This window comes from Phasianus colchicus, chromosome 5 (assembly GCF_987193195.1).
Source record: "Phasianus colchicus chromosome 5, bPhaCol1.hap1.1, whole genome shotgun sequence".
Lineage (NCBI taxonomy): Eukaryota > Metazoa > Chordata > Aves > Galliformes > Phasianidae > Phasianus > Phasianus colchicus.
The window spans coordinates 12,309,146-12,326,419 of record NC_143440.1 but is presented as its reverse complement, the minus strand read 5'-3'; the positions used below and the strand labels follow the sequence as shown (position 1 = coordinate 12,326,419).

The following is a 17,274-nucleotide window of genomic DNA, read 5'->3' as shown; positions in this document are numbered from 1 at the left end:
TCCCTTTTCATACTCTGTGACTGTGGTTATTACAAAAGATGAGATAATCCATATTTGTAGCATTAATATGCTCTGCTAAGTGGGTTTTACAGATTAGTAGATTGTATGTAGCAGATAAGTAGCACTTTCAATGTAAAACTACTTAGTTACCAAATAAATTTAAAATAATATTCAGTTTTACAAGCCTGAAGATTCCAGTTTTGACCACCTAACACTGTTATTAATGAACATATCAGTGGACTTGTTTCAAAGCTCGCTGAAATCAATGTAAATCCTTCAACTGACTTCTGTGGGCATATTCTTAATGTATAAAAAGTTGTTGCTTTGCCATACATATCAAAGGCTTTTGACTAAATTGTCTCTTCTCAGATGAAGCAGGAAGTTTCTTCTTTACAGCTTCCATGATCGACAGGGTATGCTAATGTCCTTGTTTTGCAATAAACTTTGCTTCTTCATTACTTATCACCAGAGGCAATAAAAATCTTCAGAGGCAAATATAAGTTTTTCATTGATATACTTGTTTGTATTTGTAAGACATGAAAGATGAACATGTAATTAAGATCAAAATTAAAATTTATATTTAAAGTATATAAATCTTGCAGTACTAATACTCCTCATATTTATATTTAGACATTTTTGAGTGGTGTAACTACTAACTACTAACTATAAAACTCATGGAAGTAACTTATTTAACAAGATATATAAAAAGTAACTGCAACAGCATAAGTCAAAATACATTTCACAGGGGCACATATCTCCTGTGTATATTATGCATTCTGGATGCAATAGAAGAAATGTGTTTGGGTAATAATTTTCTATATAGGAAAAGAAGCAGGATTACTAGAGTATTAGGATCTCACTGCAAAGCAAGTGAATCTATCGGCCTTTTTGCAAAGTAAGTGGAGTAACTTTTGTGAAATGGATCTTGCTCCTTCTTGTACCCACAGATAAAAGAATTAATTACTGTGTTTGTTCTCTGGACCTTCCTGTGACAGAGTTGCTCAAGATCCATAGAAGGTACCACATCAACCTCCATAAAACTAGGAGAACATACACTAGTTAGATGGTTTTCTTCACCTCATTTGCCCACGTTCAGTTGCAGGTGTACATCTAAAAGCTGAATGGACTTCAGCTTTCACTTCTTACCATCACTCCGTGTATATATTCCCAGACATTACAGTTCAAAATGTTCCTCACCATTATAAGAGAAGAATCACGTTATTTCTACAAATACTGTGACAAAAATCAGAAAAAAATGCTATTCAGAACTTTTTTGAATAGCTTGCTGATTAAATTGGAAACTTAATTAAAACATATGATTCTTTTTCATCTTCATTATTAATCTGCAGTTGAGACAATGTGACAAAACTGAAAAAAAAACAAGCAAAAGCTTCGTTTACATCGTGAACTTTTTCTATGAAAGACAAATAGCAGCTAAGGAAATCACATGTAACTGTAAGTCCTGTTATACAGGAAAATTAATGTCATCTAATTCATACGAGCTCTGCTCATCAGATGAGATATTAAACTAACTTCCTCTAAACTCAGCTTCCTTCCAGTCATTTTTATGAGTGTACATATACAATTCTCTTTCCAGAATAAGATTAATAGAACAGATATTTTGTTCATCCTTGTGATTGAAGATACAAGTTTTAATTGGAGAGCTCTTCCTTCCGAACAAGTGCTTTTTTTTTTTTTTTTTGCACTTTCATAGCAACAGGAAGGAATACTATTTAAAAACAAACAAACAAACAAACAAAAATGTATAGGTGATTTGGAATTGTATCGTGTACATAATAAAAAAATAAGACTCATTTTGAAGAGTACCATGGTACCGAGAAATCACTTGTTAAAGTTAAAATTGAATATGGAAACAAAATGATTTTTATCCAGCTGTGCTCTGTTATGAAAGAACAATCAATGAAATGGAGCAATTTCAAAATCAGTCCTGAATTCCCCATTTACATTTTTTTCTTCAGCAGACTCTTAATCTTTGCATGTTGGTTGATAAGATCCTACTTATTCCAGACTGTCATCAGTTGTGACTCTAAACATTGTAATTCCAAAGGAGACTCTATCTTTGATTATATATAAGCAAACTGTCACATCTTCTCATCTTAAATAGAAAGGTACAAAAAAAATATTTCTTTTACCTTTTACAGCAATTTTTATATGAATGTTAGAAACAGCTTAGCATTCACATGTCAGACCACCCATCACTCCTCAAGACACAAGCTGCAATATTCAACTAGAACTTAAACAGTACAGTAGAACTCTGTTCAGTAAACTTTGTGTGTTAGAAGAGCAGGAGAAAAAAAAAAAAAGAAAAAAGTTAGAAAGCATAATCCAGAAAGGAAAATGATGTTAAAGATAAAATGCCATTGTGTTAGAATTCCTCTGAAGAGGACGTAAAAGCAGAGCAGTATTTCACTGTATAAGCATCTCATTCTCAGTTTCTGTAGTTTCACATTCGTCTATAAGCTACTCATAGAGGGAATTAAGAATTTTGAAAGAAAGTATATTTAAAATTTCTAATATTATGCACAGTTTTGTATGTCATCCTCACATGATGCTGTCAGCACAAAGCATTTTCAGACACAAAGATGCTTAGAAAAGACATATATTTAGATAATTCCTTACTAACCATACATAATGTAGTAAGCTGTATAGAAACTAAGAAATAGAATGTTAAAAATAATATTTTTCCATAATGTTCAATGATGAGATATTTTGCATTTTTTATTTGATATATCTGCTATTCATCTTTTGACAATTCCAAAATTCAGCCAAAGCTGATGAAAGGCTTGCTGTATTTTGAACTGGGTTCACAAATAAAATGATAGGGAACATGAGCAAATGAGTTTACCTGCTATGTGTGGTTCATATGAATGCACTGTATTTATGGGAATATGGTGATCAGTTTTTGTACTGTTGAAAATATAAGGCATTTCTACTGAAGTTTCTGGAGTTATATGTATATTTATGCAACTTGAAGAGAATTAGTCCCACTGAGTTGTTAGGTCCATTGCAATGAATAAGTTATCAGCACTGTGAACATCATTGTTTTTAAGAGACTTGATTTTTTGATATTCTAGTCTCCAGAAGATAAAAAATTGGATATCCGCTTTTCCATTTCCCTATGATACTGCCCCTGTTTTGATCTGTGATGCCTTAGAGGGTTATAGGACTATAGGATTATAGGCTTGGTGTTAGTTGTACAGACCTTACAAAGAGAAAGTTGCAGGATTTAAGTTTCAGACCTTTTCTATGACTGTCATATCATCTTGAGTAAAATATAAGATTGGTCTGCTATTGCTTTTTGTGCTTCATATGTATTCTCTGAAAGCAAGCAGTGAACTAATCTTGTGCCATTTTCACTTAAGATAGTAACTTAACTAAAATAAAAAAAAAGAATTAAAAATAACAAAGGGGAAAAAAAAAAAACACTGATAAATGTGACCCATTTGGGGATTTTTGCACAGAGAAAATTCTGATCCTAGAAGATGATTCCTATAGTGAATTATGTTTCAGTCTTTCTGCCATGTTTATTAACACCATTTCTGGCATAGAATCATAGAACGGCTTGGATGGAAAGGAACCTTAAAGACAAACGTGTTCCAACCCTCCACCATGGGCAGGGGCACCTTCTACTGGACCAGGTTGCCCTGGCTTTGAACACTTTTAGAGATGGGGCATCCATAGATTTCTGGGCATCCTGTTCCAGTGCTACACCACTCTCTGAGTAAAGAATTTCCTTCTTATGTTCAATCTACACATACTCCACCCTTTTAGTTTAAAGTCATTGTCCCAGCTGGCTGGGGGAATTCATTTCACTCTACTGCCTGCATTTGATAGCTTGTCTAATATAGGGTGTAGCATACTGCCACTGTGCTTGCTGATAAAATGTAGTTTTTCTAGAGAAGAGGAAATGTTATACAATTACATAACTGAATTAAGTTTTCTGTTTATCTTTTTTTTTTTTTTTTTCACTTCGAATATCTCTTTTATCTATTGGTTTTTATATATCTTTTCTTAATATCCACTTCTTTCTGCTATATGGCCCACAAACACAATCTGAAATCCTTACTGTTCGTATCCTCAGAATAAACTCCCTTCTCAATCTAAGGAAGTTCTGTCAATGGTAATTAAATGGGAAAAACTGAAAGTGATGGTCAGGAAATTTTTCAAGTCTCACATTCTACTTGAGTATCTTAAACAAATGTACCGTTTTTCTTTCTCTCTTGTAATCTTTTTCTTTTAAAAAGCATTGGAATTGAGAGTTAGAGTCAATAATAATAATAATACAAATTTTGCTCTATAACACCAGTATGTTCATTTTATTTTGGTGTGCTGTGCCCTGGGCTACAATCTCCTCGGTTAACAAAATAAAACTACTCATTTTTCTTTTCCCTTTACATCATCTTTTAATGTTTGTATCGCTGTACAGATTACTCACAGCCTGTGGCCTCTGCTGTACCGTTATATTCTATTTCAGCAAGAACAGGTTGGCTGCGAGTTTTTAGTTGGAATGCTAATATGTATTTCCCTGTTTATATCCAGTATTATCACATTTTTCCCTCCATATAGTCTTAACAGATCTTTTTGAGTATATATGAAGCATTTCTAAAACCATTCAAAGCACTAAAACATTCTCATAACCGAATCTCTACTTGCTGCTGAAAAACGCTAGGAATAATTGATTCAAAAAATTGTCATCGTGCACATGCATGAATTAACAGTTAATATGTACTTCTGATATTATTTAGAACATGAGGTGACAAGTTATGGAATTTGAAAATCACCCCAGGAAATTGGAAAAAGTTTTTTTTTTTTTTTTTTTTTTTTTTTTATTTGATAAAACGATTTTAAAATAGAATTGTGTATATGGAATAATAACAATATCTCTAAATATAGTTAAAGTCCTCCAATCAGATACAGTTCTTTTCATATGTATGAAAGAAAGAGTGAGAAGTGCAATCGATTTATTGGAATTCTCCTTCTTCCGTGGGAGCTGTTTTGGAGGAGGGGGAGGCTGAAGCTCTGGCTAACATCACATTCTTTTGTACATTCCTGAAGTGGATTAAATTTTAGGACTCAACTGTGTATTTAGCACACTGCTAAAAACAGCACAAGGTACCATTGTGCTGCTCCATGGACTAACCAGAAACTACTCGATCCGGTCCTATTCCTAAGCAGAAGTTACTTTGTCAATTTTGGAGCTGTTTGGTTATTACTTGTGACTAGTTTATGTTGATCTGGTCACTGCAGTGTTTTTTCTTGAATGTCCTACTTTAGTTTGATTGGACCTACTGCGAAAAAGAGTCCAGCAAGAGAACCTGAGTATGAGGTATTTCTCTGGAAACACTTAAGAGTTGCTATAAGATGATAATAGAAAAAAGAAAGAAGTCCAGAAAACAGTTGAAATATATATATATTAAAAAAAAAAAAAAAAAAAAAAAGTTAAAGGCTTAGAAAGCAACATTGTCCCAGGAGAAGACCCTACTAAAGCTAAGGTACGAGCATTTGCTTAGAAATGCTGAAGCAGATAAGCCTGCCTCAGTTGCCATCGGGCAATAGCAATTCTTTAGGGGAAATATTCAGCTGGATTACTGTGTACATTCCTGTGAGTTATTTGTTCTTAAAGAAGAATAAACAGTAATGTGATTTGTAAAGTGTGAAGAAGGGATAAACCCTTCAGATTCTTTTGAGAATGGAAAAACAAGTGAGGGAGACTCTTCACATGGTTGAATTAGGTACAGTAGAGCATGAATGCTTGGAAGCGCAATGATAAAGGGCACTTGAGTACCCAGGGACTCAAGTTAGCCTCTTGCCTGTATCCCATCTCAGGGTCAGGGAGAGATGTGGATGAGTGTTGCTTTTCTGCACATTTGCGGGGTCCCCTGGCTGGGCAGATGACTGGTGGGGTGGATGAGAGCCTCAGTGCAAGCCAGACTTAGCGGCAGGAGGTGCAGAACCCCACTGATGGCTGCAGACAGGCCTGCAGCTCGGTGTGCACAGCGCTGCAGCTGGCCTTTGTGATTGACATCGAGCAGCTCTGCTGTCACTGCCCCGGACCCCTCCTGCACTTCCAAGTGGGCACTGTCACATGGGAAATGAAGGCCTGTCCCTACCTGGCTGAGGCAATTCACCTCCACTTTGCTCCCTGCAATTTATAGCTTGCCTAGGAAAGAGTCTGGCCTGTGCTAGATTGTAGTTGTATTTAAACTCTCCTGTTCTGCAAATCATACTTAGTTTCCAATAGTTTCAGACCACTTCTAGGAAATGGCTTAAACATATGAACTTTCATATATTCGAAACTAGGATGAAAACTACAGAATCAAAAGTTAAGCATTTTCATCCTTGTCATAACAATAAGATGCTTTGTGCTAACTGAAGACATTTTTTATTTCTCTGAATGACAAACAGATTTTACTCTATAGAACATCTTCAGCGGTTCCTAATGTTAATTTGCATTATTGTGTGTGGGCATAAGGTGTTAATTTTTTCTTGCTAAAAGTTTAAGTCACAGAAGCATTTTGCAACATATGGGTGGGGGGAATCTCACACCTCTGCAAGAGAAGCTATCCAGTGTGATTTGCATGCTGGACATGTTTGCTGCACTGCCTTCTGCGCTGGGATGCTACAAAGCACAATGGAAGCATTTATAGAACTTTTTATTGACTGAGGACTGGACAGTAGCATATGGGAACATCAACAATTGCTAACTGATAATGAAATAAAGAAATTCCAGTATTCTCGTGTTATAAAAAGAAGGGGGAAAAAAAGTCATTCAGAAATTAGTCATATTGGTTCAGCTGTTGTAACCAAAGACTGATAAGATAATAGAGGTCTTTGTGGCTGTTTCCCACTGAAATGCTTTATCTTTATGATGCACTTGGGGCCATTTAGAGTGGAAAGCTTTTTAAACTGCTGTTGGAGTTAGAACTCAAATTAGATGCTATTGCAATGGAAGGGGGTTCCTTAGTGAGGCAGCCCTCACAAAGTGACTTTTATCTCCAAAGCCCTTCCATTACATTGTTACTTTCTTCTGTTTTCCCTGTTTATTTTTGTTGACTTTTGCTGCCCTATTTTGTGGCATTTAAAAAGTGACCCAATCAAAAAAGGGTAAATGCTAAATGCTGGACAGAGCCTGTGAAGTAACAACATCACAGCCTATCTGATGTGTGCTGCAGACTGCCGTGTTAGACAGAATGCTTTAACCAGGTTATCTCTGGGCAGCTAAGATCAAATACACTTTCTTTTAAGTCTAGCATTGTGGCTTCGCTTTCTTCTCAAACAATGTCCATTTAAAAAAAAAAAACAAAAAAAGAACAAACAAACAAAAAAAAACAAACAAAACAAAACAAAAAGAAAAATCAGAGTAATTGATTCATAGGGGCTTCTTTTTTTTAATGCTGAAATTTCTTGATTCAAAATCATTTTTGATTGTTGGTTGAATTACTCTGGTTGCTAGTATTTTGGATCTGCAGTTACGTGATTTAAAGCCTTTCTTAGTTTCTGGCACAGACCATAGTTCTTTCTTGGTTTGCTGTCTTTTGGTTTCGTATAAATCACACTGTGTGTTCATTCTGAAAACATAACAAAAATAATCATTTGTGATTCATTAATTTGTATTTCCTGTAGGTATACAGGATGAAAGTTAGTTTAGATGCAGTACATAAACAAGGATGATATTTTTAATGCTTTATACTCATCATGGAATTTGAGAGAAATGATAATACTTTGCAGCTGTGCAGAGATCCTGTGCAAAGATCCCAAAGTGCTTCAGAAACATCAGCCAGCCCGACATGCGCACCTCTGACTGGTAGTCTTTTATTTGGGAACATGTTGGAGAACTAAGGAAGCACATTCAGGAACCCGCAGTAATTTAGTGTCACAGCTAAAAATCTGACTTCAGCAAGCTTCGGATCAAGCCTATAAATTTTTGGCTTAGTTATGACTACATTACTTTGTCCTTTATTCTCAGGATAGAATACGTAGTTATATGTTGTTTTCTTTTGCTCGGTGTCAAAGAGATTAGTTTAGAAGTCTATTTTCTGTTATTCCTGCTTTTTTTTTTTTTTTCCTTTGCTCTGCTTATATCTCGTGACAACTTGCCGCAAGGACAGTTCCAAATCCAACTCTGAAAAGCCTCCTGTGTTTGTTAACATGCAGATACGTCAGTGTATCTCAATATAGTCTAAATATGCAGTAGTAGGTAATAGGAATGCGGTAAGGTGGTAAATCAGGGATTAATTTAGGAACTACAGTTATATTCTCCCTCTGTAGTTACAGCATACTAGATTTAAATATTCTTTGACACACTTTAAAAGAATCTAGGTAGTTAAAATGCAAAATGGTGCTTCTGATTTTTATTAAATGCATTTTATTGTAAGACGTGTGATCTTCTTATTCCTTTGCCTACCAGAAATAATGTGGTGCTGTGATCAATTTTACAAGGCAGGTCTTTGCCACAGACAGAATTCTTTCTAAATGTAATTTTAGATCACAAGTTGAACTCTTCTTTCTTTTTCAGTAGATTTATAGCTACTTTTTATTTTTTCAGTCCTGGTTAGATTGACCTATGACCAGAATTTCTCAAAAGTTCTCTTTGATGCCTTAGTCCTGTTCAGTCTGACCATTTTATCTCAATTTGTGCTCCAGTCTACACAAAAACAATAATAACCTACTGAAAAAATTAAGATTGCATTATTTTTGGAGCTCGTAACAATAAGCAAGAAGTCAAGAATATATATCCAAAGAACTATCATAAATAAAAGACCATTTTTTTTCTCAGAACTTGTGGTGAAAGTAATTGTTATATTTGCAGTTTTACAAAAGGTCTTTGAACACTATTGACTTCTCAACAACACAAATTTTTAAATAGTGCTGGTGAGGGGAGTCAATGGATCAAATTCAGTTTATCTGAAGTCACTGAAATAAAGGCCCCTAAGAAAAATGTGTCAAATTTAAAGGTCTTTCCTAACTGAAGACCATTTTGCGATAGAGCCAAAGGTTAATAAAATCAGTAGTGAATGTAGCAATTTTACAGATAAGCTATTCACAACTAGTGTAGTTACTTGAATAAAAAGCTAATTCAGTTCTAAAATGCCACATGCAGTAGCAGTGAATAGCTGCTTTTAGGTGCTTTCTGGAGGAGGATAAAATACAGAATCACAGCACTCTTCTTTTCCAGCATCCCTGGCTGCCTGTAAATTGCTGTGAATGGGACTGTAGGCTGACAGGCTCTATTAAGACAAACTGCCTTTCTCATCGGAGAGATAAAATAAATCAGGTGTTTAGTCAAATTAAAATACTTCAGATGGAGCAGGCCCTGGGGAGCACTGATCCACCTGACAAATCTGAGAGAAACTCAAGACAGATGTGTTTTGGGGATAAGGAAGACCCCATGGAAAAAAAAATGCACTGCTGTCTTTGGAGCAGGAGAATAGGATTAGAAAAGAGAAAGAGAGCTGTGATATATAATATTTTGTGGATGCTGGCATATTTACTGTATATTTTTTACTAAGCTTTTTGTTTTATCTGTTTTTATGGCAAATACATTTTACAGAGAGCTATACTTTATTTTATTTATAGGTATTTTTTAGTCAGCAGAAGAAGTTTATTTACTGGTAATGAGTTTAGGAATCTCATTGCTTACTGCAGTAAGTGGATGCAAAACAGATGATGATGGCACACAGCTACTGATGACCTCTCTTGGCCCAGCCAGATCAGCTCAATCTGGTCTGCATTCTGAGCAAGTTGTTTTTATTGGTATTTAAACTGTAAAATAATGGTTGGGATTTTCCACTCTAAAATTAAATTATACCTCCCCCCACACTCGTCATACAACAACATTCTGCATCTTGTGCTTTTTCCTGTCTTGAGCCGTGTTCGGTTAGGTGTCGTGCAGCTTCGTGGAGGTCTCCTTATTTTCCAGAAGCACAGTGTACTTTCTGCGGTCATCAGTCCTATCCTGTTGTTGGATTACATAGCATAGTGCAAATTAAAGAGTAGAGTGTTTTAAAGGGGATTATTCATTTTAGATGTGTTTCTCTGAGGGGGGAAAAAAAAGAAAGAAAAACAATTACTACGAGTTTCTGAATAGGAACAGTTATTTCTGCTCTCTATTGTATAAAATTAAAAAAAAAAAAAAGAAAAAAAATTGAAATGACCTTATAATTGTGCTGCAACTATATCAAACATTTCTGACTAACCATAACAAAACAATAAAATATCATAGCCTTAACAGGCACTCTTTGTGGTACCTTTCTGCTGATGTTATGAAGCAAGCAGAGAGTATACGAAGTATACAGGATATGATAGAAACAGAGCAGGAGATGCATATCTGCTTTGGGTGTGTAAAATATTTTATGACTGTAAGATCAGAGGTCTGCATTACAGTGCCAGAGCTGCTTGACAGATGTGAACGTCTCGAGCTGTGGTTTCCCGGGTGGCAGTGAATGGCAATAAGTATCATTTGAGGCAGCAGGTTACTTCCTATTGGCTTTCTAAAATAGGTGGACTGATTGATCTCTTCCTGCCATAATGGACAAGTAGGGTTTTTTTGGCAGAATAGTCCTTTATCTGTAAAAGTGTCAGTGTACTATAACATATTCCGAAGCACCTAACTAACCTTTCATTCGTGGTGCAAAATATTCAAGACTAAATCAAGTTAGAGTTTAAGAGCGTTAATGTTAGTCAGTTCAGAAGTCTTAGACAATGAAAATGATGTCAACAGTGTGGAGCTCAGTACGAGCTAATGGATCCTGGCAAGGCAATATCTTCTATGCAGATACCTGCCTAGACTTACTGTTAAAATCTCTAAAAGTTTGCTTTCAAACAGCTTCTTGCAGAAATAATCTTTTCTTGTTTCAGTTGTGCATATCATCCTAAGGATTTGCAGTAAGCTTCAATATTTGAATGTCCTGCAGCTTTAACTTCATGTAGCCATTGTATTTCTAGGGAGTAAAAAAAAGTGCTCACCATTTCTAAAACTTTTACTGCAACATGAGAAGTTATTTGTGTTTCCCTGTCAGAAGCCTTTGTCACGTGCATATTGAGATAAGATTTAGCATTATGGAATGCTGAAACATCAATATGTTGCAGACTTAAAACTAGGATAGTTAATAGTGTCTGAGACACTGAATATTTTCAGTACCTTATGTAGTAAAATGCAATTAACAACTGTACAGAAAAACAGGTACTTTTTGTGTCTGTGACTTTGATTGTTTACAGTGAATGAGTTAAGCCATCTTTTGATAGAAGGCAAGTGTAGACAGAGGCTTTTTGTGTGACACTTGTGCAAATGAAAGCCTGTATAAGAGCATTACTGGTCCTGTCACAGCACGATGTAAATGGTAGAGCATCTTGGGTTTGTGACCTGCTTAGCAAGAGTCTGTTTTGTTTTCCCTCTCCTTATGAAACCTGTCAACCTCTTTCTTCTCTTCCCTAGAAGATACCCATCTTACTCCTGGGAAGAAGGTGGAGTCATAATTTTGGTGACAGTTTCTCCATTTCCTCCCAGGTCCTGTTCCTCACACATTTTCTTCCTCTTCAGAAAGCCCTGTGAATTCCTTATCACAATTGTGAATGGAGGAAAGGAAGGATGCTAATACCCTCTCTGTTATGCTGCTCCTCCTATCATTGTGGCAGATAACAGACTTGACTGCTTCTCAATTTGCTTAGCTTCTTCTCTAACTTTCAGTTCTCCTGTACAACTTACAATTGGTTCATTTATGTCCTTTCCAACAGTGAACCTCCTTCATATGCTCTTCCCATATTCCCAAACTGCTGCCTCAGCTTCTTATAGTGCTGGGAGTCTGAGAAGCTCGCACGGGGTAATGCAGTGTACTGCTCAAGTATGGGAGCTGACATTGCTGTTTGTGACAGAGTAACATGTTCATATGTAAGATGGGATATTTTTGCATTGATTTGCAAAAGGACCCTGTACTCTTTACTTAGGAGACCCATGCAATTTACCCATAAACAGACCATTAAGCATCATTAGCGCAAAGAATAAATGTACCGTAGTTTCATATTAATTAAGCACTCTCTATAGAGTAAACTTTGAAAGTTAAATGAAAATTTTTAAGCCATTTTCTCAGGTTAGCCATTTCTCTTAGGGACAAGTAGAGCTCATTTTAAATACATATTCCATAACTAAAGCTTACATTTACCCAAATGACCTGCCAGATATATGGGCATTTCAGAGAAATGATCAATAAACTATTAAACTGCTTCTTCGATGGAACAGCAGCCTTTAAAATTTTCTTTTGCATTCTTGCATAGTTAGGAAAAAAAAAAAAACAACTTAACAAAATATATAAAGTGAAGGAAAATTATATCTAATAAACTGTGAAGGTATTTATCACACTGGGCAGATTTAGATGGAAAAGAGATAGGGATTTGTACATGTTGCATCATTAATTTCTCCTGCCAGAAAAAAAAAAAAAATTAATACTCTCTATCTTTTTGCTTCTGTTTTTGTTATGTCCTCCACTTCTAAGAGCATAGCAAAGCTATGTGCTGCATTCTTTTGGGATTTTTTAGTAAAATATATATTCAAGCTGCCACTTGAAATAAGCACGTTGGTGATTCAGCCAGTTCTTTTGTGAATATTACTTGGTAACTGTCGTCTATCTCATATTTACAGTACATTTTTTCTGCACATTTAGGTACACCAGAAAGCCTGGCAGAAAAAGAGCGACAGCTCTCTACCATGATCACCCAGCTGATCAGCTTACGGGAGCAGCTCCTGGCTGCCCATGATGAACAGAAAAAGCTGGCAGCCTCACAAATTGAAAAACAACGACAGCAAATGGATCTTGCTCGCCAACAGCAAGAACAGGTGAGGATCCAAAAAAGAAACTTGTGAAAACCTGTGAAAATGTGAAAATGGTTCATGTAGAATGCTAAACATAAATAACATAAATATTGCTATATTGTTCTGCTCTCTTTCCTTTTTTTTTTTTTTTTTTTTGTTGTTGTTGTTATAAGACCTTCTATATCTTCAAAAATTGCTGCTTTTTCCATGAAGAGAAAAATATTGCACAATCCTAAGAGAAAAGAGGGTGTGGAAATTCAAGTGATTTCTTTCTTAGAATAAATTGAATTTGATAGATTTCACAGTTCTTACTTCTGTACTGAGAAGTGATTTAGGAGTCACCAATGAGCCACACTGTAGGTATTATTTAACTTTTTCTGTTTTTGACAAGAAAAGAATTGGACGGAAAAATGTAACCCCCAAACTTCATGAGATACATTTTATAAGCAACATTTGAGTTGTTTGGTTGCATGTTGTTTTTTGTTGGTTTATTATTTATTTATTTAAAGAAATCCATTGTCCAAAGATCTTTCCTTTTCTCCCAAGTGAAACAACAGTGGTCCCATACAGTAGCCCCCTAGGTATTAGATCAGACAGATCCAAACAAATGTGTGGTTTTTAGGAATCTGACATTATTACTAGAATTATCTTTTCAGTTAAAAGTATTTTATAGGATATATACAGCAATATATGCTCTGTTGATTTTAATGAGTTGTGACGTCTCGTATTTTATGTGCTTGAGTATTTGCCCACATGTAGGAATATGGACTCATCCCCTAATGGAAAATAACATAAAGGAACACTGTAAAAAATCAGAAGTTAGAATGTCATTTAGCCATCCAGAGATGACACAGTAATTAACTATTGACACTTGTGAATAAGCTAGCACAAATTAATCTTGACACATTTGCAGACGAGTGATATCTTACAGTGAACACTTTGTAATTATATTTCAAAATGAAAATTAAATGACACTTAAAACTAGGTTGTCATGCTCAATGAAGCAAGCATGTAGCTCAACCGATAGGCAAATAAAATTCAGAATTTGAGCCACATGGTGCTTGTGTACCCTACTTTACTGTGTCAAGTCTATACATCAAGATTCTGCTATGGTAAATTGCATTGTGGGATATTGGATACATTTTCCATCTCAGTGCTGTTCTAAGAGGAACCATTGAGATGAGATGCTTCATGGTATTTTTCTGTTTTTTTTTTTTTAGGAAAAGCCTATTTAAATAGATATTATATTGTACATACAACTACAAAATCTGTTCACAGACAATCAGAACTGCAGCAAGTCATTGCCTTTGCGTATATAAACAAAGGTCTCACTGTTGTCTTGGCTATAGCTTACTACACGAAGTAGCAGATGGGTCACCAGCAGCTCCAAACAAGCCTTGACATAGAGTACTGTGAATCTGTGGAAAAAGATATGTCAGAAAGAATGACCGATGATGCAGCTCCATTCAGAGTCTGATTTTAATATGAAACTACAAGAAATTCTGTTCTGGAACTCAGTATCATAATAATCCTTCAAATACCTTCACTGACATTTTAACAGCATGGACTACAGTGCTACACTGTGAGCAGAAACCCAGCAGAACTCATCTTTAGTGATGAGCAATACAATCCAAATGTGTAATAGTACGATTGATGTATTACTAATTAAAATAGTAACACAAGCACTCGCAAAGGTTTGTTAAATATACATAAATATTTGTAGCACAGGACTGCTTTTCCAAGTACAGACACCACTGCAGACCACTGATAACAGATGATTTGAGGTGCTAAGATCTGCCTCTGGGCACTCAGGCACCTCTGTTTGAGCTGCCTTTTTAACTAACAGACTAGGGCCTGATTTTTCAGTCTGTATTCACCATAATTTTATTGAATTTACTGGGATATCGGTCCAGAAATATTTGACCACCAAACACATAAAGGGAGTTTGATCCCTGTTGCAGGCATCATTGTTTTGGGCTTTGATAGTTGCTTGACTCCTTTTATACTGCACTTTGCTTTGATCCAGTCCCAGAATCACAGAACTCAGGTTGTCTCTTTGAGGCCACGTGCAAGACTTAGAATGTATGGATTTTTTGTTGGTCCCCCATGCAAAAGTGAGTTTTAACTGTAGCAGTGGAAAAAATGACAGAGCTATTTCCAGGTGAAAAAGTGAGAGATGAAGGAAATGGCAGACTTGATCTCTGTGAGCAGTTACAAGCTGCTAATATGTACCTGCAGGTTCCTTATGAGTTATTCTGAATGGTTTGCACTGAGACTACATGATTGTTTATTTCCAAATCAATCTTGCTACCTTTCATTCACTTTTTTTTTTTTTAAACATAAAAATATTTTGTTTAGCTTTCTCTGTTTACAACAGAATGTGCCTGAGGTTTTGCCAAAATGGAAACAGTGAACTTGAGTGATCAAACTACTAGTGTCACCAAATTTGTGCTGCTTTATGGGGTTCTTCTGCTCTAGATAAATATTGATAGGAGAGGAAATTATATTTGAGAAATGAAAGCAGAAGTGCTGAAGCTGGAGCTTCTAGGAAACACAAATCTTGTCCTTGTTACAGTCTGCTGTGCAGTTTGCCTCCTAAAGCAGCTGTCCAGTTCCCCCCGCTTCCCATGGCTTTTCCCTGTAGCTGCAGGCTGCCTAACCCATCACGAGGAGCAGCTCTGAGGGCAGGATTCCTTCTGCCTTTGCATGCTGATTTTGGAGGGTGTGTAGGAACAGTCAGGGCAGGACAGCATCTCTCATGAGTCTTTGTTCTCCCCCATGCTTGCTTCTCTCCTCTTAGATATGTATTGAACCTTTACTCTCAAGATCATTCACTGAATCTACCAACTGAGACTGGGAATATGTACTTACTTCACAGTGTTGTGTTGAGGATGACCTACTGAGCATCAAATGCTGCTTTTATACTGTGTAAGACCCTACTTCCTTGAGTAGTCTCAAGAAGGACTTTGAGATTCGTAAAGGAAGCAACGTGCTGCTCACTGTGAATGAAGTTAAGAGAAGCTTGCCCTAAGATCTTGTGCTGAATACTGAAACATCTATAAATACTAGCTAAGGCTTCAGTTCAGCAAAGCAGGAAAATGTGTGTTTAACCTTAAGCACCTGAGTAATCCCATTCCCATTCAGCAAAGCACTTAATTTTAAGCATGTGTTTCATTCCCATTGTAGCTAAAGGTAATGCATCATAGACAAAGTTCACCACAGGCTTAAACGCTTTGTTGAATAGTGATGAGATTATTCACATGCACGCAGCTAAACCTGTGTTTTTATGCTTTCCTGATTTAAGGTCTAAGTGCTTAAAATACATATTTCTTGCAGGATAGCTACACTTTCATGTTGCTTTTAAGTTAAAAATGTTTATACCACATGCATGGCTATCTCCATAATGTATTTCATTTAAAGAAAAAAACTTGATCCTTGATAAAAATGAAGTAAAAAATATCAGAAAAAAATTGCACTCAATAATATTGAAATTTCAATATTACTGTTTTAATTTAATGGAAATTTTATTTCTAATAGATTGCAAGACAACAGCAGCAACTTCTGCAACAGCAGCACAAAATCAATCTACTGCAGCAGCAAATTCAGGTCAGTGTGTTTTATTGCTCTCTTCTGATTATACTTAAATTCCATTTATGGAGTTGGAAGGTTCTAAAATAAAGCAGCCACATGCTTTACTAAGATGCCTGAGTAAAGGAGCCTTTTAGGAAAGGTCTCTGTGCCTTCAAAAAGTATTGTTAAAATGCATTTTTGTTGGATAGAGATTTTCTTCAATGAGCAGAGCATTTGTGGACAAGGCGAAATGGTTTCAAGCTAAAAGAGGGGAGATTTAGATTGGATAGAAGGAAAAGGGTTTTTTTTTACAAAAAGGGTAGGGAAGCAATGGAACAAGTTGCCAAGAGAGGTGGTGGAAGCCCCATCCCTGTGGGCATTCAAAGTCCAGCTGGATGGGGCTCTGAGCTCCTGATCAAGCTGTAGATGTTCCTGTTCATTGCAGGGGCGTTGAACTAGATGGCTTTTAAAAGTCCCTTCCAACTGAAATGATTCTTGGTTTTTCCAATTCAGTGAAATTATAACTGCATGAATCTGGGAGTCCTCTGCAGGTATTCAAATACATGTACTTAGAACCTGGTTTAAATTTGTACAAATAGACCCACTCTCTCAAGTACATACACAATTATGAAATGACATACAGATATGTTGCCGTGAAAGTAATGCCTCCTATTTACTTCATGGACACTACAATGGATACAGAGATAATGTTATTTGATAGATCAAATACATAGCTACAAAAAACTATTTTTCAGTGTAGTCACCACCACAAGCTATGCATTTTTGCTGGTAATGAACAAGAGCCTTCCTGCCATGCTCATAAAAATTTTCACCAGTGGAGGTGACCTGCAGTCTCTGACATCTCTGCTGAAATGCAC

At 36.1% G+C, this 17,274-nt stretch overlaps 1 protein-coding gene across 23 annotated transcripts in view; it reads left to right on the top strand.

The window, feature by feature from the left end:
- SOX6 (SRY-box transcription factor 6) overlaps positions 1–17,274 on the top strand; it is a 411,364-nt gene that overhangs the window by 250,463 nt on the left and 143,627 nt on the right. For all 23 annotated transcript variants that reach the window (XM_090140518.1, XM_090140506.1, XM_031614025.2 and 20 more), the window contains 2 exons: positions 12,678–12,850; positions 16,364–16,432. In XM_090140518.1, coding sequence (XP_089996644.1) covers positions 12,678–12,850; positions 16,364–16,432 — 242 coding nt within the window. The remainder of the gene's footprint in view (positions 1–12,677; positions 12,851–16,363; positions 16,433–17,274) is intronic.